The 20,824-nt window shown below is 40.5% G+C and overlaps 1 protein-coding gene across 2 annotated transcripts in view; it reads left to right on the top strand.

Annotated features, from left to right (window-relative positions):
* ccdc50a (coiled-coil domain containing 50a) overlaps positions 1–20,285 on the top strand; it is a 31,998-nt gene extending 11,713 nt beyond the window's left edge. Inside the window, exons 3-12 of one of the 2 annotated variants that reach the window (XM_088616681.1) lie at positions 2,845–2,974; positions 4,534–4,624; positions 5,504–5,609; positions 10,256–10,819; positions 11,171–11,295; positions 13,226–13,270; positions 14,110–14,214; positions 15,318–15,397; positions 16,504–16,598; positions 17,830–20,285. In XM_088616681.1, coding sequence (XP_088472807.1) covers positions 2,845–2,974; positions 4,534–4,624; positions 5,504–5,609; positions 10,256–10,819; positions 11,171–11,295; positions 13,226–13,270; positions 14,110–14,214; positions 15,318–15,397; positions 16,504–16,598; positions 17,830–17,855 — 1,367 coding nt within the window. In that variant the 3' untranslated portion in view covers positions 17,856–20,285. Of the gene's footprint in view, positions 1–2,844; positions 2,975–4,533; positions 4,625–5,503; positions 5,610–10,255; positions 10,820–11,170; positions 11,296–13,225; positions 13,271–14,109; positions 14,215–15,317; positions 15,398–16,503; positions 16,599–17,760 lie in introns of both variants that reach the window. The other variant, XM_088616682.1, reaches the window with a different exon arrangement.
* Positions 20,286–20,824: the final 539 nt, after the last annotated feature.

Here is a 20,824-nt window from a genome sequence, read left to right as displayed (position 1 = left end):
TGTTCTATATTTTCTCATAAAGACAATGTGTGGAGATGTGCAGTGGAAGTGAGACTACACATTTGAATGTTTGTGCCACAATTACTTTCTGTGACACTTTGGAAAAACACTAAATTCCTCTACTTTGATTGTCAGACTTCCTGTGTGATTATCAGTCTTGCTCTTTGCCCAGGCACTATCCAGTAATTACTCTGCTTTGTAAGCCTTGGAGTATGTTTATAGTTTATCTCAAATGTGTACACCAACATTTATTTTTTTCTTTATTTTATTGAGTGGAGAGAGCACAAAACAGGGGATCTGTAACCTGTTACCAGCAGTTATATCACCCTGCAAATGGCAACTTACTGAAGCTCAGCAGGTGTGAGCCTGATCAGTACTTTGATGGGACACCTCCTGTGAAAAAATACTAAGGTTTCTGCTGGAAGTGGTGTTAGTAGGTCCAGCAGGGGGCTCTCACCCTGTAGTCCTAATCCCCCTGTATAGTGATGGGGACTACTGTAACGAACGGCCGACATACAGGTTGGATGAGCCGGTTGCTGTGCGGTGATGGCACCACCCTCTACTCCCCTGCGCATAACAGGGATGTTGGCCACCCGGGCTGACAAAGGCCTTCTTAAGCTCAGCCGGCAAGACCCCTGTTGAGCGACGCCGGAGACCCGGGTTCGATCCCGAGGTGGGGGACAAACTGGGGCAGGAGCGGCAACGGCAGAATCCCCCAAGAACCCGAAATCCCTTAAAATAAAGGAGCCATCCTTTAATTACACCAAGGTCTTTAGTCTCCGTTGGTCCTTAAAAATCCCAGGCCATTTCTCCAAAAAAGTAGGGATGTTACCCCAGTACCCTGGCCTAATTTCTCCTGGCCTTTACCAATCATGGCCTCCTCATAATCCCCAAGATTATTAGCTATGGCATGATGGTAAAGTGGTATAGTGCTCTGTGTGCTTTTGTCTGGCCTGTATGTGCATCACAAATGAACAGACATTTTGCTCTAACACTGTACTTGTGTATTTGGAGTAATTAAAATAATGGCCTGGACAAAGAGCACTAATAGTAGCAATGTTCATGGAGTTATGGGTGAATTTTAATTAGCTATTATTACCTTGCCACCTAGATAATGAACGCAGTTTAGTATAAAGAGACATCTGTGACACAAGGTGACAGTCTATCAAGTACTAGCATCTGGATTTCTATATGAAAAAAGATATTGTATCTCGGCAGATGTTTTTTATTTTCGCACTTTGCAAAACAGACGATGTGCTGATCTTACTGGAAACACTTCCTCCTGTGGTACCAAGCTGGTAGTCTTTGGATGAGTTCCAACAATGTTCTGCCCAGACAGAACTAACCCAGCTTTCCAGACTTAGTGAGATCCCAGCTGGTGTGTCTGTGTGGTGCTGCAGTAAAATTGAAACTCCTGAGCTGTTTCAGGTGTTTGGCTGAAGGTACTCTATTGATGTTTTCTAGACTAGAGGGTTTTAAGTTTTCATGTTGGCCCAGTACCAAGCCTATGTAAGCAGTCTCTAATGAGGTGGAAAGTATGCAGGACAAAATCAGCTTAGTGGGGATTTACACTGCCCTGCAAAAATATTGAGGCCCTTGCACAGTTTTCATATTTTGTTGCTTTAAAATTTACAGTCAGGACATTTTGAAGTAGCAAAGTACTGTTTGCTACACAACCCCTCCAGGCATTCAAAGCCAAAACAACGAAGTAATTCTGTAATACGTAAGAAAAATGGAAAAGTCATGATTGCATACATATTGAAACGCTTTGCTGTGGCAAACAAAAATTAATGTAGGTACAGAAAATGACCTAAATGACACAATTAGTTGTGTGGCCACTGCATTAGGAGTTCTTCATGTGATTTCAGAATAAATACACCTAACTCTATAAGATAAGAAGAGAAACTATAAGAAGAAACTGGTTAGGGATGCCACCATGAATCTGACAGTGACTTTGAAAAAGTTCCAGATCAACAGGTCTTAAGTCACTTCACTAAGGGCTCTTGTATTTAACAAAAAAAAAAATCTACTCAAATCCCACAACAAAACACCTAATTGAAAATAAAAACATTTGGCAAAAGAAAAGTTTTTTTTGTGGTCAGACCAGACAGAATTGGAACTTGATGGTTTAAATGCAAAGTGTTATATCTGACACAAACTCAACATGCAGTATTGCCATCCCTATTTAAAGCATAGTAGTGGCAGCATTGTGTTACTGATAGTTCTGCTTCTCATCATCAGGAATTAGAAAGCTTTTCAAAACTGATTATTACATAGATGGAGCAAAGCACTGGCAAATCTTCAAGATAAACTACTTCAGACCTAAAAATTCACCTTTCAGCAGGACAGTGATCCAAAACTCAAGGCTAAAGCTACACCGGAGTAGCTTAGGAATATAAAAGTAATGTCCTTCTGTGAACCTGTAGAAAGACTTGAAAACTGCTGTCTATAAGTGATCCCCAAGGAACTTCGGAAAGCTTGAGCAAATTCACTCTGAAAAATGGGCAAAAAATTGCACCAAGCTGGTATGCAAAGTTGATAGAAACATAACCAAAAACACTAGCTGCTTTTATCCAAAGTGACTTAATTTTGAATTCATTTACTTAGCGGGGAATTTCACTAAAGCAAGGTGAGTGAAAAGCCTTGCTCAGTGGTACTTCAGCAGTACTCCACCCAGGATTCGAGCCCACAATTTTCCTTTTATAAATCCAGAGCCTTGTCTAATACTTCTCTGTCTTGCCCTGTGACAAGATTTTTTTCTATCAGTAAACTCAATTCCAGAAGAATGGTGGTGTGTATTTTGCTGGTCCACATTACATTCCTCATCCATTTTTTTTCTTCCAGTTGAGAGCCATCTGGCCTCCAACATTCACAAGAGCCGTCTGGTGCAGCAGGACTTGCAAGTGGCTAAGAAGCTGCAGGAGGAGGAGGACCTGAGGGCCAAAGTTCGCATCCAAAGAAAACACAGGGACATGTAAGTAACCAGCACCCTGTGTTCACTGACAGAATTCTACTGCTAGGCCAGGTGAAAAGACTATTCAAACAAAAAGCTATTATTTTCTTTCTGAAATATTGTTCTGTTGTTTAGCATCTAGAAGTAATTTCAGGATGCAGGAAAGAAAAATGCTAGGTGACAGACAATTACTTAAATTTTCTGCTGTGCCTGTACTACAGTACATGAACAGAGTCTCGTGTTCTGATTCCAGTATTAAACCTGATCATTTTCTCTTTGGTAGTGTAGGGAAGCACATATTTAGAAAAACCTTTAATCTTAAAGAATGACTTTGCATTTGTACAGTGTTAAAGTAGCATTACAGGAACATGTCGAATTTTGAGTTAGGCTAAGAAACCTCATGATTCACTAATATTATCCCAAGTGAATGAGCCTCCCACATCTTCCTGTGTTGTACTTCCACCAGTAGACTTACTGTACATGGACATGGGAAATCGCCCCCAGAGAAAATCTTGAAATAACAGTTTGAATATCAAACCTGTCTTTTTAATCTAAAGATGCCCCCAGTGCTAGGCGACAATATAAAGCCTTTTCCTCCTCATTTTCTGAGTGACTTGTTTCTTTAAAGGTTCGTGCCGCTGGTGTTCTTGCATGTGTAGCAACACCCTGGTTATACCCAGGGGAAATTAAGAAGCAGTGAAATGGAAGGAGAAGGTGGCTGTGAATCAGGGTTAGATAATGGCTTCATTCAGACAGATCTCTTATGAGACCGCATCAGTCTTCCAAAGGACTTGTGTGCTACCAATAACACTCTTCATTTGGTTGAATTATGTATGTGTTTTCATAGCTTATTTAACCAGACACAAATCCAGTGAGAATGGTGTATTCTTTGCAGTAAAGGCCAAGTTTAATAGCCAGTCCAGAGGACAGGCCTTTGATTTGAGCAGTAGCAACAGCTCTGATGTCCTGGAGAAATTTTGACCTCTCTGCTATCCAGCCTTGTATGAGTGTGACCACAGCTTGTGTTGGAAACTGAGATTCTTCACTGCTTTACTTGCCTTGGATAAAGTGAGAAGAGATCTTAATTTTAAAAAGGTGATCCAGAATTGTACTGTGATACAGTGCTTGTATTTTCTAGATGAAATGCCTGTATTTAAGCATCTTTGTCTTGCTTTCACACATTTTCCCGAAACATTCAGAAATTGGCTGCTGAATTAGGTTTTTCTTAGGTGTTTCTGTCTTGAAAGAGTTCCCCGTGCTATGCACTGTCCAGTTTTTATTCTCCTGGATCACTTTAAACAGCAGCACCTGAACCTGAAGAGCTGGGAGAAATGGTTAATGGTTGTACATCAGTATTATACGCAAAATGCTTAAAGTCATCTTGCTTGACCAACTGGCTAGATTTCTCTTTTGGTATGTTCTAATATCACGTTTGTACTTATTCACATTGCAGGGAGATAAACAAATTGTCAAAGCATACTCTCAAAAACATTACTGTATCTGGCCAGCTGCTGTGTGGTTTTGTGACTGAATTTTCATTCATAGGTGATGATTTATCGTTGTTTGTGTATCTTCTGCAGCGAGCGAAGTGATAATGAGATCGCTCAAGAGATCCAGGAGCAGCTCGTGAAGCAGGCAGAGCAGCAGAGACAACAAGAAGAGAAAGATGAGGTGAGAACCCTCACAGTTCCTATAGATCCCAGTTGCTTTTTGAGGGATTTTCTTCTAATTGATGGGTGAATCTGCAGGTACCGAAGTATACAGACCAAGACCACCAGGTTTCGAAACAGCTTCTTCCCCCAGGCAGTAAGACTGCTAAACAGCTTACCACAGCAGACGCCTGCAGTTACCCAAACGGCCGCTGGTGAATAGGCAACCCCCTTGAACTGACGGGGTGCACGGGCGCCCTCCTGTCACTTGCACTCTCAGGACACATGCGAAAAGCACTAAATACCTCCTATCCTTGTGTTAGGACACATGCGAAAAGCACTAAATACCTCCTATCCTTGTGTTTCTTTCGCACAATCTGTAAATTGTATTGTAAATTGCAATTGTGTAGTTTATTGTATCCTAATGTTAATCTAATCCCTATAAATTCCTGTCCTTCTACTCTTCTATCCCTCCTAACGAGCTCGCAGACAAAGCATTTCATTGCCAACATTACCGCTGTATGCTGTGCTGTTCGTGCATTGATAAATAAACCTTGATTGATTGAGGTAATGCCAGTGGTATATAGTTAAGTTGCAGTGCACAAGCATGTTGCAGATACCTGTATTTTGGTATTGCACAACAGCAGGAGTCACCTTTTTTGTGATTATGCAGGTACCGAAACACAGTCTAATAGTCAATAGCACCCCTTGTTAATGAGATCTGTGTTAGAACCTATTTGTATTTGTAGGCCAAGACTTTTATCCTCATACCACAGTGCCTACTAAGTTTCAGTATTCTACCTCCAGATAACATACACACACCTCTGTTATACTGATGCCAACTCTGGCTGGTGGTGTCTTGTGGAGATCTCAGTTTTTTTTGCACCCACTGTTCTTTTAGGCCATTGCTCGCAAATTGCAGGAGAAGGAGATGAAGGAAGAGAGGAGGAGGATGAAACAGCTTCAGGAGGCACCCTACGAAGAGAGCTACTATGATGAGAAAGGAGGTATGGATTTGCCTCTCTTATGGATTTTGTCATGGTTTGTGGTGGTCGTGGGAGAATTCCATTCAAAAATGGATCACCTCCTCTTTTAGGCTGTGCAGAAATCTGTTAAAGTCAGCCATCTCTCAGTCTGCGCTCAAGTTTAGATAGAGTCAAGGAGGCAAAGTAGCACATTCATTTTGCTGATTTAAGCAAAGTATTGACCTTGTGAGAGTGTCACGGCTTTCAGTTTTTGCTGAGAAGCGATTTCACATTTTTCCATTTTTAACTGCAGCCCCTGCAAAACTGGGCATTCCGTACTTCTTACAAGTTAAAATGACTGTGATTGAGGCAGTGCCAGATATAATGGAGACTTTTTTTTTCTTGAAATTTCTGACGTTTAAAGATAATCATTGTTTGAATTGTGAAAGAGGTTTGTTGAGTCGCAATAGAATTGTGATAAAGGCTAACGTGAATCTATTGCTAGGAAAATTTTGGTTTGGAAAAAATAGCTGTTCTTTCAGGTTCATTATCTTTGGTAGACCTAAAGGTCATATGCAAAGTCTTGTTAGAACTTCAACAGAATGCAGATGGGGTGATGGTAATTCTGAAATGCATATATGACCTGTCACATACACTTGGAATAAGTGCAAATGCAAATCTGGCACTGTTCTTTCAGGTGCATATAAAGTACAGTTATTGTGGATGTATGTGCCATCTGCAAAATAACCTTGCTCCTGTCCATTGATCTCTTGTTAATGTAAAATGCAAAACTGTTTTATATCTGCTTAGAGTCTGTAGACAGTGTCATGGTCACTCTGGAACAAAAATAGGAAATCACATACAGTATACCCATTATACTGTATATTGCATAACATACTTGTCTGGTATGAGCAAAACGTTGGCTTGGGTACCAACTGCTTGCAACTGTTCGTCTTAAATTGATTAGGAGCTAGGAAAGCAAGGCCCTGCAGGTCCTTTGAGTGTGACTTCAAGTTACAATTTGAGATGCGGCGTGTTTTTTTTGCCTTTCTGCCATAAAATTCTCCCTCTCAACCAGCTGGAGGTGCCAGTTCTGCCTTTTTTTTGCATATGTGAGCATAAGGATCCTGTGGGCTGAGGCCATCTGATCAGCCTCTCTCAATCTGGAGATGATTTAGCTGCTTCAGTTAACCCACTCAGTGCTGGAAACGCAGGTTTGAAGCCACTCTTCTATCCACATGGAAATAAGGATTGGGCATCGGACTTCCTGCAATGTGGTCATTCCCAAAGTGTTCGGAATTCTGCGGAAGAGATATTCTGCAGGTCCTGGTGGATTTAAGATCCAGTTTAGAAATTCGAAGCAAATCCCCAAAAGATTTGAGGACCGTTTGCTTTGAAAACGATGCAGGGCCTGACGCAAACAGCTTGCTGCTATCTTTTTACTGAAGTCAGTCTGCTAAGGCGGTCAGAAGAAAAGGGCTGAACACGTGCGTTTGGTGCCGGTCTATGGAGGCGAGTCTCCTCTCTCTGAACAGACGGGCGAAGCCAGCTTGGCAAGTCCTGCTCTGTACTCCTCCGCCAGTGGGCTCTCCCCCAGACAGACGGACAGACCGAGGGAGAGCAGCACTCTGGAGTGATTTCTCTCAGGGAGGGGCTCTTCTTCCTGCGTATCGGGATTTTGCCATGACTTTGCTATCAGTGGAACTTCAAGTTCAGTCTTTCCTGTATGATTCAGAAGGGAAGATCCCTCCAGGGACGGCAACCTAATCTGTCCATTCCGGGCTGTATCCGCAACTCCCTGTTGTGTGTGTGTGTGTCTCTGTTACAAACCCTTTGTGCTTTTTTCCTGCATACAGTATTTTTTACTTCATCTTGTAAAATCAGTTCCATTATCCCCCATCTGCCTTGTACTCACAGCACTCGTCTAAAACATGAGAAATTAAGAGGACAGCTGTTAGCTATACCCAGGAAAATAGAGAAGGCGTATGTCATGATGCAATATGTACTAATAATAAATAAACTTGTTGAGCTAGAACTGTGCCACACTTCCTGATTTATCAGTTACAGATGTTTTAGTCATCTTAAGTGAATGCATGATTCAACCTCTAGGGAGTCAACGTCTGCATTGAAATAAAACAGTGTTATAAGGTATTAAAGACCAGATTGGGATTTTTTGGCAGTAGGCATGTTACTGTGTACAGTATGTAAACCTTACACTGAAAGCACTCATTTGTTGCAAATAATACAGATGTCAGTACTAATTAATGTGGCTTGTTGATGTTCAGAAAATAACTTCGTAGTTATGTGCAGAGAGCAATGGGAATAGGAAAACCTCACCACCAGTTGCAATACCCATCTGTTGTCATGTTACCTCTGTTTATATTACTGTACCTATAACAAATTCTGTTAATATTTTTAGTTCTCAAAGCACATGAACAGAAGCTTCCATTTGTTTCTGATATAATCATACTCGGTACAAAGGAGTTCTTTAATCTTATTGCTGGCCTTATCTCATAGGAAACATTTCCTTTGTTTGGTGAAGTCCCTACATCTTTCAGGAAATGAGGGGAGGGTGCATGCATTCTAAATAAACTCCTCTGGTCAGATAAGTTAAAAGGGAAATTCTTTTTTAAGCAAAGAGAAGAAATGTCCTGTGTCTTGATCGGAGTAGCATCCTTTTTTAGAGGTAGAGTTAGTATCGGGGAGATGCTTGTGCCACACAACGAGAGCTGATTAAAACCTGGAAAACCCTGTGTGTACGTAAGCCTTAGTTTGAGTCTTAGTCACAATAGTAAATCAAATAAAATCAAGTCAAATCATGCATTTAAGTCCTTTAAAATGAGCCTGAAAGCAGTGCCCTACAGTCATGTGTGGTAAAGGTTTTCTTTTTATGCGTAGACAATTACAGAGTTAAATAAAGAGGGACAGGGCTTTTGTTTTCTTTGTGCTCCCATTAAAATAACATTGTGGAATTAAGCCTCCAACAAACAGATCCAGTGTTACAGCTTCAGCGATGCTTATAAACCTGAGTTATTATGATTTATAGAATCAAAGGGATTCCATACTTGTTCATATTTGACTTTTACCTTCATCGGGCAAAACATTCTTTGACAAATGTCCCTTTAGTTTTAAGTTTTAGTTTAGTTTTTTTTTTTACTTTCCCTACTGCTTTTTCTTAGGTGTAACAGGTCTGAAGGGCATGTAAGCATTTGCTACCGAGATGGTTAGGAATGCTTTTAGGTACGGGCAATGTTAGAAATACCTGTTTCCAGGCTGCGTTTTGGCAGAAATTAAAACGCTTGAATTATGGACAGTAAATGATATACAAGAGTAGCTTTCAGGCAGGGTTAGAATCTGTAGGGGATTGTACTGTACATGCTGCAACAGTCTCCTTTGTCAACAGGATCAAGATTATTGAGAAATTGTCCATCTTTGCTTTGCTTGTACATTTGTGTAGACTCTGAAGTTGCACTTTTGCCATATTTCCAGACTGTGCGGCTCACCCACAATTGAGGAAAAGGGTAGTAGCTGCTGACAAAGGAGACAAAGCAGCTACTCTTGTATATCAATTACTGTCCATAAAACAAGTGCTTTAATTTCTGCAAAAAACAGCCTCGAAACTGGTATTTCCAACACAGACCTGTTTATCCAGATGTTATCACAGGTCACCACTGAGTGTGGCCTGTCACTTAAAGGTGAACTGCAGTCCCAACTTCTCAGACTGGTTACTAAATCTCAGTATTTAAATAATTGAACTGAACTGAGCCCAGGCAGGAGAAAGTACTACAGTATATATTCACCATGTTCTCATAACCCTCTGGTGTCACCAAGGGGCGCGAGCAAGAGTTTGTGAGAATTGTGATGTGAAATGGCCCATCCTGCTCACTAGTCACTAAGATAACTAATGTAATGCATTAGTGCGAGCAAATATTTAAAAGTCAAAAGCAATATTTCTATTGAATCAGAAGATGTATTCACAAGCAAATAGTTTAGGCCTTTTACACGTTACCGGCGGTTTTGTTGCCTCATTCTGATTTGCAGACGGCAATATGGTGCTGCACATACCTGAAAATTTAAAATGTAAATTGGAGGTTTTACACATTACTATGTACATTTTACTTTCGTTGTAGTATGAAATGCTCTCATCAGTGTTGATTCTTTCTAACCCCGAAATATAAAAATTGCATTGTAGTTCCAAATTACTTAGGGTAAAACAACCTGAACTTAAAACTTTTTAAACTTCTCCTACAATTAAAATTCAAAGTTGTGTTGTCTTAGAAAGAAAAGAAATCCTTCCCCAGTAAAAGCGGAGAGAATATTCCATCACCAATGACTGAAATTGTCATTACATGTACATTAAATAATGAATTATTGTGAATAAAAGGAGACAAAACTGTCCTCAGGGGCCAATTCTTTTAAGTGAATTTAAATCCCTCTTTGGTGTCTGTCTGTCCAGTTCATCATATTTATTTTTATTGTTTTGTCCTGTTTGTAAAGCTTCTACACTTCTTTTGGATTTGTGTGCCATTTAACCCTGTCTGTACAGATAGTAGATCCTGTTGCCCCAGAGGTGACTAATCATTGTTTTTACTAACCCAGCTCTGCTCACCTGCTTTTCTCCACATGTGCGTTTCCATGCAACATCCCCCAACTACCCTCTCACCCTATTCCCGCGACACTCCACCCAGAGCAGAGCCGTGGCAGACATCCAGAGCGTCTGCTTCCCGACAGCAGGAAAGAGCGAGGACATTACAGTCACGACAGGGACCGCAGGCACAGGCCTGAGTCTCGCGGCTCACAGTCCACCATCTATGCGGACGGTGATGTGGCACACAGGAGGGACGAGCTGCAGCGTTCGCCTCCTCGCAGGGCTCAGGAGCCCAGGCAGGAGTCTCCCGACTCCGAGAGGGTCGTGCGCAGGAAAGAGAGGCCTCCAAGACCCCCCTCTCCCCAGTTCAACAGGGTGCGCCACAGGGAACACAGCAGAGAACACGGAAGAGGCAGAAACAGCCAGGAAGACCCTTATCTGGGGCCTAACAGGACCAGGTCCGCAGAGGAGAGTGTTGATGACGATGACTGGGTGGACAGGCAGGGGCAGCAACCGCAACTCGATGAGGTGTTTGAAGAGCACAAGCCCCTGTCTCACAGGAGGGAGGAGAGACGAGAGCACGTGGACCAGACTGAAGAGGCGCATAGAACGCACTCTCATTCACGCGAAGACAGACATCACCGCCACCACCCCAAAGACCCAGGTACAGTAATGGCACCTGTGTGGCCTGGCAATGGTGGTGGTGGGTGATTTTAGGAATTTCCTTTACTGCCTCTGTTTTTCCTTTTTCTTCAGGGTGCTTGCTCCAAGGCTGATTAATCAATACTGTCAACTGACTACAAAACAGATTCAGGTCACTCCAGTCTTTAAATACTCCAAACAGTTTGTCTTAGCATTTGACCCAAATCATACAGGAAGTTCCTCTCAGATATCTTTGTTTCTTTAACCTATTAATCCTGTCCCACTGGTGTGACTATCTCCACCCTCGGGTGATCTAGTTTGACTGTCGAAAGTGCGCCCTGTATCTTTCAATGTATGCATACTCGCCCTTCAGGTAGGAAAGCACGAGGGGACTACGGCATGAGAGAGGTGACTCAGGGTGTTGCTCGCATGGACCTCCGGGAGCAGGAGCTCAGGGATCTGGAAGTGGCCAGGAGACTACAAGAGGAGGAGCTGAAGGTGAGAATGCGCATTATCTTCTCAGAATCTGCACCCCCCACAAAAAACTGTCCTTATTAAATGATCAAAAGAGATGATCTTTGACTTATCCATTGGCTTCTGGTGTTCTACATTTACATTTATTGGACTTGGAAGCACAAGCCCTGCAAGATTTGGTTATTTCTGTAGAAGCCATGGAAATGCCAACAGTCCTGTAATTCACTGGCAGAAATGCAGTATGAAAACCTGACTCTGGGACCAACCAACATACAGAGATGTAGTGTAAACGCAAAATGAATTTGAATGGGATCCCCTCTTTATTGATCTCCAAATTCTGTACAGTTGCAAAAAAAGCATATACAGTGGATATTTGTGCCAAACATATCTTTTAGAATTAAGGCTAGAAAGTTCAACCTTGGTCTCATGAGACCATAATACATTTTCCCACATAGTTTGGGGTGATTGAATGTATGTTTTTTTTGCAATATTTAGATGGGCTTGGATGTTCTTTTTTTGTGAGAAATGGCTTCCATCTTGCCACCCTACCTCATAGCCCAGACATGTGCAGAATACTGGAGATTGTTGTCACATGCAAAGAGTGACCAGTACCTGCCAGAAATTCCTGCAGCTCATTTAATGTTGCTGTAGGCCTCTTGGTAGCCTCCCTGATAAGTTTTCTCCTTGTCCTGTCATCAACTTTGGAGGGTCATCCTGATCTTGGCAATGTCCCTGTGGTGCCACATTTTCTCCACTTATTGATGATAGTCTTCACAGTGCTCCATGGTACAGTACATCCAATGCCTTTGATATTATTTTATACCCCTCTCCTGATTGGTACCTTTCAACAATAAGATCCCGTAGATGTTTTGTCAGCTCCTTGCGGACCATGGCTATCCCAGTAGGATGCAACCAACGTTTCAAGGAAATCCTACAGGAACAGCTGATTTTTATTTGGGGTTAATCAGAATCACTTTCATTGATGGCAGGTGTATGCTACTTACCTTTGGACATGATTTTGAATGTGATTGGTTAACTCTGAACACAGCTACAACCCCCATTTTAAAAGAGTGGTCACACTCATGCAACCACGGTGTTGTAGGTTTATTAATTTCAGTAATTTTTCCTAATAATTATCTATTCGGTTTTTATTGAATTTTGTTGGTTGCGAGGTCACATTAAAGATGGAAAAATGACTAGCATTATTTTTCTTGATTTCTGGCTTTACATCACAAAAACCTGCAAATTCAATAAGGGTGTGTAGACTTCTTATATCCAATGTAGGCTGAGTATTGTGATAGACATGTGAACGAAGGTTTTGCTTATACTGCTGTCCCTGTAGCTGATGAAGCCAGAAGGATTTAAGTTAACCTGCATGCTTGTGTTAGATTGATTTCTTTACCAAACCCAAAAGACAGATAATCTTAGAGAATGACAGTCAGTTCGAGGAAAGAATGAAAGAGAACCACAAGTACCATGCTCATAAATTTATTGTAGTTACAGTATATCATTGCTGGTGAGTTCAAGCCTACTGTAGGTTAAGTCACTAGACAACTTGGGACCAGAATTCATTAATGGATAGTGTTGGGACTAGTTATTCAGGACTTTCTTGGCTTTCCAGCTAACAGCTGCAGTCACTATCCTGTGACTTGCTGGGGGCCTGCAGGCTTGTAGTGACATCGGTGAGAGATGCATAGCTCCTCTATTTTGGCACTGATTGTCCTATAGGCACTGCAGTTTCCAGGGTGCTGAATAACAAGTACCTGAATCGGTCAGAGGACCCTGTAATTGTTTTCTAAGTACTTGTGTGGGAGACTCAGTCGGAGAGTCTTAAAAAACAGTTTTCAAATCCTTATTGGGTGGGTGTGTAATGCAAGTCAATCAGTGTTGTTTTAGAGTGTGTCACTACAGTATGTACAATTGAAAGGAAGGCTTCATTCTGAGTGTTTTTCAGGCAAGCCAGCTGGAAAAGAGGGCAGCTCAAGTGGCGCAGGATGAGGTAGGCTAACAATGTCATTGTTCCCAAGCATTTCCTGTGTGGAGTTTGCGTCTTCTCCCCATACATGCGTTTTCTTTGGGTGTTCCGGTTCTCATCTGACATGCTGGTTGGGTTAATTAGTCCTTATCAATTATGTGTGTATTAGTGTGTGCCTTGCGATGGACTGTTGTCCACTCTAAAGTGTGATCCCGCCTTACACCCTATGCTTCCGGGAAAGGCTTTGAGCATCTACATCTGGAACTAAATGACTTTCAGACGGGGACCAATGGATGATAATTCATCAGAGAGTGTTTGTCATCTGCCCTTTCCAGCTTGTTCTTTTTCCTGTCACCGTGTCCTGCAATGTGCTTGCACAGTACTTTCTTCTCTACTGCTAGACTATTTGCTTTATTATCTGTTGCTGTCAAACAAATGAGCCTCTGTTGTCCAAACTGAAATTATATCCTAAATATTTTCATTAGGCGGCACAGTGGTTAGCACCCACTAAGGACCCTGGGTGTAATTCAGGACCTGGGGTACTGTCTGCCTGGAGTTTGTATATTCTCCCTGTGTTCACATGAGTTTCCTCTGGGTGCTCCGGTTTCTTCTACCAGTCCCAAAACATAGTAGTAGGTTAATTGGCTTCTGGGAAAATTGGAGTGTGTGTGTCTTTGTTTTTGAAATGGCTGGATGAAAGGATATTTTTATTAGAAATTTAATAAAGGTTAATACTGTAGGTCTGCAGCATTGAATAAAAAAACAAAAAAAATGGCAAGCACTCCAGTAGCAATGCCCAAACAAAACTAAATTAGTTGGACATCGGTGGTGTTGTTTTATTAGTTTTCATGGTGTGTTTGAAGGAAATTGCCCGGTTAATAATGGAGGAGGAGAAGAAGGTGTACAAGAGGTCAAAAGAAAGAGAAAAAGGATACACAGAAAGAAGACGACATGAAGCAGAATGGAAGGTGAGCGTTCTCGTTATTTTAAGGTTTCTGTGGGTAAATTTACCAGAATGTAAATTTCCCAAATTAGATGTTTACTTTGGGGGTAAATTAGAATATCAGAAGGATTTTTCAGTGGTAGCATCCAGTGACTAAAAATTTTTGGGACTTTGCATTTATTGGTCTGTTTTGCCCTTACCTCCTTTTTTTAGCCAGAGCGTATTTACTAATTAACTTGACAGAAGTTAATTAGAAGCTCCTTTCCATGAGTGGTATTTTGATTTCTTGCCGATAATGTACAGGTGCAGAAAGGTTGAGTTTCTTTTGTGAATGAATACATTAATGTACAATTCACAAATGATCAATGCACTGACATACTCTTCTTGAATTAATTACTGTGATGGGTGCAGCTTTGCTCCACGGGGACTTGATCACAACAAACACAGCTCCATCCCTTAGACAGCGGTGAACTCCACTACACCAAAAGAATTCTACATGTCACACTACATACACTACATGTCAAAGGCGGATGCCATCGATTTTGTAACGTGCTCAGTGCATTGAACCATTTACATCTCCTTCAAACCACAAGCAATGTAATGCAATTAAAAAAATTGCATTTGCTTTAAGAATAACAAATTGTGCTAAATTATATTTTGTTTAAAAAAGCAACATCAGGGGAACAAATAAAGACCTGATGAGCCATTTATTACTGGATTAAAACTTTAACTCATCATGTAAATACAGGAGTGCAGTTTAGTCTGCATCATCTTTGACATAGGCAAACTAGTTGACTCAGAAGAATTGATGAAGTAGGTTCAGTAATAAAATCAGAACTCATTCAGATGTCCTACATGATGCTAGAGCTGTATTTTAAAAGAGGCTTTAAAAGAGCTTCAGTATGACTTCAGTATTGACCTCCCATGTGTGTGTCAAAAGAAGGGAATAGATTTATAATTTGTGTGTATTTGGACGGGATATGATCATACTTTTTTAGGGTCCACAAATTAACAGAACAATCACGTTTATTGATGCATCATCACCCATTGGTCCTCCGGCTTTAATCGGTGTTTGAAACTGGGGGCGTCGGGGATCAGGAGGTCTGAGCCTCTGCTGTTGTGTTCCAGCTGGAGCCTGAGGAAGTCGTTCGGCCTCGATCACGCGAGGAGTGCGAATACCAGCGACCGCGACAGCACAAACCAGCCCGGTATGACAGCCTGCTTCCTGCCTGCACAATATTCCCTTCCATCTGTCATATCTAATAGAATGTTGTGAATGGAGGGGCAGGTTTACATTGATCTGTGTTTGTCTTGTTGGTAATGTAACACAAAATATTGAGTTCAAGTACGATGACATTTGGGTAGGGCTAGTTTTACCCTGAACTGGTTGTTTACTCGAAGAATCTGAAAAGGGTAGAGTATTACCACTTAGGAGGGTGTGTACAAATGTCTGAAGTGCACAAGATTTAAGCTAACCTGCATGCTTGTGTAGAATGGTTTCTTCACCTACCCCAAAAGACAGATAAACATTGAGAATGGAAGCCAGTTAGAGGAAGGAATTAAAGAGAAACACACCTACCATATCCATAAATGTATTGTCGTTATATCATTTCTGGCAATGCCAGAAAGAAGATTTAAGTTAACTGGCATGCTGGTGCTAGATTAATTTCCTCACCAACCCCGTAAGGTAGATAAATCTTGGGAGAAACAGCTATCTTACTCATAAACTTTCAGAAGTTCCATCAGAGCCTAATATTTACAACTTCATGGTAACAAAGACAATGCTTTTACTATAACTAGTTTCAATTTTTCTCTAAGACAGAAAAGGGTTAAACTGTGTTACTGACCAAACATAAGAGTAAAAATAATTTAGTTTCTACAGTGATGCAAAATTCTAATTTTGTACAGTTTGCTGTGCAGTATATTCTGCTTTCTTACAGTGCTATAATTTTACTTATCTTATTTGAAAGGCGTCGTGTGGTCTTGCCTGTCTGAACAATGTAGATATATTCCAAGTCTCTTCACACTGAGTTCAGACCTCTGACTGTTGAACAGACCTCTAGCAAGATGCCAGACAGGCCGCCAACTACAGCAACATGTTTTGTTTGCCCAGTGAGCTTGAGATACGAAATTAGCCATATAAGGTACTGGCATTTAATTTACAAGCATTTCCTGTTATTTGATATTTTTTTCCAGTCTAATTTGCATTCCTGTGGAAACAAGGTACCCACTAGTTGTATGTTCTGAAAGAACGGCACATAAAACAATATTTTCTGCAATCCCACATGTGAATTTTTTTCTCCTTTCCTCTTAGTCCTCCTCCTCCTGTGAATGACTATGAGAATGTGGATTCCACCTATGCGTATCCACGCTCCTCCTGCTCTCCCAGGTCTGAAGCTGCGTACAAAGGTATTTATCGCACTCCCAGTGTGAACAGGTTAGCAAATGAAAACGAGCAGACCCCAGCAACCGTGAAGCAGAATCAGAGTTGAGCTTGAAGGGTTCTTGGTGTGTTCGATTCAGTGAGACCACATTTGTGGAGTTTCCAGTTGTCCTGGTGTGTGTGCTTGCGATTGTGGTTACACAATCTGATCCCAATCTGATCTTTTCAGAGCAGTAACAAACACACACATTCCTATTAATCCAGTTTATCGACTTCTGTCTCATCAGGCTCCTGCAGACAGCTCCTTATTTTTACTGGCTAAAAGATTTTGTGGGGGATTTGTAAAAATAAATAGCACCGTGACTGGCAAAGGATTTGCTCTGAAATCAATTTTTGAGGCAGGGGAGCTCATGCTGTTGTTGAAAGGTCTGTGTATGTGTGCCTGTGGCAGGTTTTGACAGCTGTACTGCCGCTAAAATAACCAAATCTCTGGATTTAGTACTGATTTTAACTGAGGAGCAGTCCAGCTCTTAAGACTGACACCATGTGTTTGTTCTGGATTGTCAGTTTTTATCAAAAGGGAGCAGAATGGAAGGGCAGTAAGACAGGATGCATAAAAAACTGAGCTAGCTTCTTAGAACCATTAGCTAGCTGTTCATTCTGCTGTTGCCTAAAGCTCAGATTTTATTTGAAACCTCAAAGGAGCACCAGGCCCCCTGTCAATTTCTCAATAGGTCCTTCAAGAATTTTAACAGCACATCACTCAATATTAAAATAGATACTAAGCTTCTAATATAATGATTTGTGTTTTGATAGTGTTCCATTCCAAAGCATCCCAAAAGTATTTTTCATCACAGCGTGGTCCCCATTAAGCTTATCGAGGCAGCAGTATGGAAATTCTGGTCCAGAGCGAAAAGCGCCATCTACTGCTCACCAACACCACTTACAGCCTTCTTTTCCATACGTCTTGCATCCTAACACTGTCCAGGTCCAGCCTTGCTTAGCCAGTGAGATCTGACAAGATCAGGTTGAAAAAGTGCAGCTGTTTGTGATTTTTAATAGCCCAGCTATTAATAGCCCTTCTAGATGTTGGTATCAGTACAAACACTTGCGTGTAGAGAGAAAATAGTTTTGCTTCCTTTTACTGAGTTAAAGAGAAGCTGACATGAGGACTGCTTTCTCCCGCAGGTTCCTATTATAGACAGTGACCCCAGCCTTCTGCTGAGTTTCTTCCATTTTTTTTCCTTCATAATGCAGTGCTGAAGAAGGAACCAGAAGCCTAAACACCACATGTCTTTCAGAGATTGTAAGTGACTTTCCAAGCCTGTTTACATATTATCTGGAGAACAGAAAGGGAAAAATCTCAGTAGACATACAGTAAAAACTGCTCAAGGACACACCTTTTGTTTAAAGTTGGCAATCCACCAAAAGGTGGAATGTATCAATATGTGGCGGAAGCCATGTTGGAAATGTCATCCAAAATCACCGTGGAAGAGGGAAGCAACTTTTTAAGATGTGATGTTCTCCGATGGAGTCTTTCATGAAGATCAAATCCTTGGTATTAATTTCCATTTCTCATCTGATGACGTGCACCAGCAGCAGGATGGTTATGGGCTGAGGAAGAGTCAGCATGGGTGGTCATCACAGCAATATCAACAACAGCAACTTCCATGCAGACCTTATGGTATATAAACTCCCTGTATTGTTTCTACAGTATGTTAAATGTGATGATAGCAGTAACTAACTGCTGGGTTACAAAGAAGACACAGGAAGCCCAGTTCTGATGCAGAGTTTTGGGTTTCTTACAGTACATTCACTCTTTAAAATTATTTTTTAAATGGTTTTTAAAATATAGTAGGGAAAACATCTGTCCTGAAGCTTAAGGCGCTTTAGCTACTTAATTTTAGAATTCGGTCTTAAAATAAGTGAAACAGATTCTAGCACTTCATTTTGTTCTGGACCTTTTGTGTAAGTGTAATTGTCTTCCATCAAAAGGGACTATCTGTCTGAAGTGTTTTTATTCAGTAATATTCACTCTTGCACCTGGAGAGCCACAAGGTTTTGAAGGTTTTGCATCTAATTTAAATAATCAGTGAGTAAAGAAATGGCAACAGTGGTATTATAAACACGTTAAGTAAATAGTTGATTCAAATAATCATTAAGATCTCATGGTGGTTCTTCAGTACCAGGAGTCGATATCAGTTTTATGTCCCAATCTTCAATCCAGCTAGTATTATGAAATCCAGTTTTGATTGAACAACTTAAAGAATTAAATTATCAGTATCTTTTGTACAGGGGGTGCTTTTGTGTTTTGGAACTTCTCAAGAGCATATTCAGTCATTCCCAGATCAGCACATCTCTTTTGTGTGGACTGACGTTTGCTTATGAAAAAAGACAAAAACATGACCATGCATGTTTGAAACCATTAACATTTTCAAAATGTCACCCTCTGTCAGCTGGTTTTGTTCCAAGAACAAGACGTGCTTATCCAATATGAATGTCATTGTAACTCCGAAAGACAAAAGCACCCTTCTGAATAGAACCCACTCCTACCTTGTTTCATAAATACCATTTAAAAAATACTCTGAAAGGGAACTTGTTACAGCTGCATCTCCTGATCAGCCATGTCATGCGTTCGGCAGTAAGATGTAAGATTATTAAATTGTTTGGATCTATAAATGTAAAGCTATGAAATAAAACTTCCTGGGAAATTGCAATGTAGAAAATGTGGGAATTCAATATATTTATGCCACACGTCATATAGACCTGTTTGTTATCTGACATTTAAGCACACGTTTAAATATTTGGTGTGCAGGATTAGTGTCAATTTTATCTTGAGAGTAATATTTTCTTTAAAACATTTAGCAATGACAGAGGGATGTAAGTTGACTTGATAAGCAATGTGACTGCAGTGGAAGCTACAGTCCTTTGGCTTTAAGCCCAACCAGTGTGAACATTTACGCAAGTTGGCTCAGTCTAGAATTCTGTACCCCAGGACCAAATATGTTTTGTGTTTTTCATGAAAAACATTGTTACTGGGATCTTGACTTGTGAATAATTGCTTTGAGATTGCCTTTAAAGAAAGAAAAACAGTTGTTGGTGTCAAAAACAGTTCTTTTATTTACCAAAATGTCAAACTATATTGTGCAATTATGCCAGCTAATATTTTCTAGGTGACTTTGCCATTGTATGTCCATGTGTGCAGATATGTGTGTATCAATTCCTCAGTTAATGCACTTCCAAGACAGTACTTTTCTACTGCATCAGATGCAGCTATGGACATGTGACTGCATAACATTTGCAAAAAAGTAAAGCATTGAACGTTGAATGCATGTGAAGTATTAATCTCTTACATAAAAGAAAGAAATGTTCAAAAACCTTGCTGAAATTAAAGTAAAAGAAATCGTTACTGATGGTTGTTACATTGCTATAGTCTACAGGAGATTATTGGTTTTGGAATAACAACGGTTTGGGAAATATTTGTACATAGTGGCCTTCCTGTGTAGTAGTAATGTTCATTCCGATTATCCTGAGATCTACTACCCCCTTTCGTGTTTCGCTTGAGGAAAGAGTGATAGTTTCCCATTGGATCTTTTTACTTTTTTTTGTTAATCACAAAACTAAAACCAAGTACAGTAAAGGCTTTCCATAAGCTTCTTTCATCACTTGTCAATATTGCAGTGTGCTAGAAAATAAACTGTTACTTTCACTAACATTTTGCACAATTGTATTTTTTTTTAACATTTTAATGTTTAATTTGTTTGAATTAAAAGTTGTTCTTGTTTTATTTTTTCTTATTTTGGTTTAGTGTCATGTGTTTCCTGACTGTGTTGAATCAGCTGTGTTCTCTAGTTCTTGATCTTCCAGAAGTACTTCATCCTTTCATTAGGCTAAAGATGCAATTTTCACTCTGAAAATAGAATTAAATGAGCTCCGAGATGCTTATCAATAGGTACTGTGTGAAGATCAAGGATGGTGTGTTTAACAGAGCTATCAAACATGCTGTACATCACATTTTTTTAATGTACTGTTTGACATTGGTTTACTATGGAAAAGTAACAGCACACTCTGTGGGGTCTGTGCCAACTGTTCCTTCTCCCTCCAAACAGGATATTAGACATCTATCAGTAGTGTTTTAAGTTTTCTCTGGCTTTTTTTTTCTTCAAATTTGATCTTCAGTATAATAAGCAACATTATTAACATGAAGGAATTTATTTCGCAATAGAATTTCTTTAATATATAGCACCCTCTA

This window comes from Lepisosteus platostomus, chromosome 2, assembly GCF_059453375.1.
Source record: "Lepisosteus platostomus isolate fLepPlt1 chromosome 2, fLepPlt1.hap1, whole genome shotgun sequence".
Taxonomy (NCBI): Eukaryota; Metazoa; Chordata; class Actinopteri; order Semionotiformes; family Lepisosteidae; genus Lepisosteus; species Lepisosteus platostomus.
Note: the sequence above shows the minus strand (reverse complement) of the source record. Positions and strands in the feature narration are given on the sequence as shown.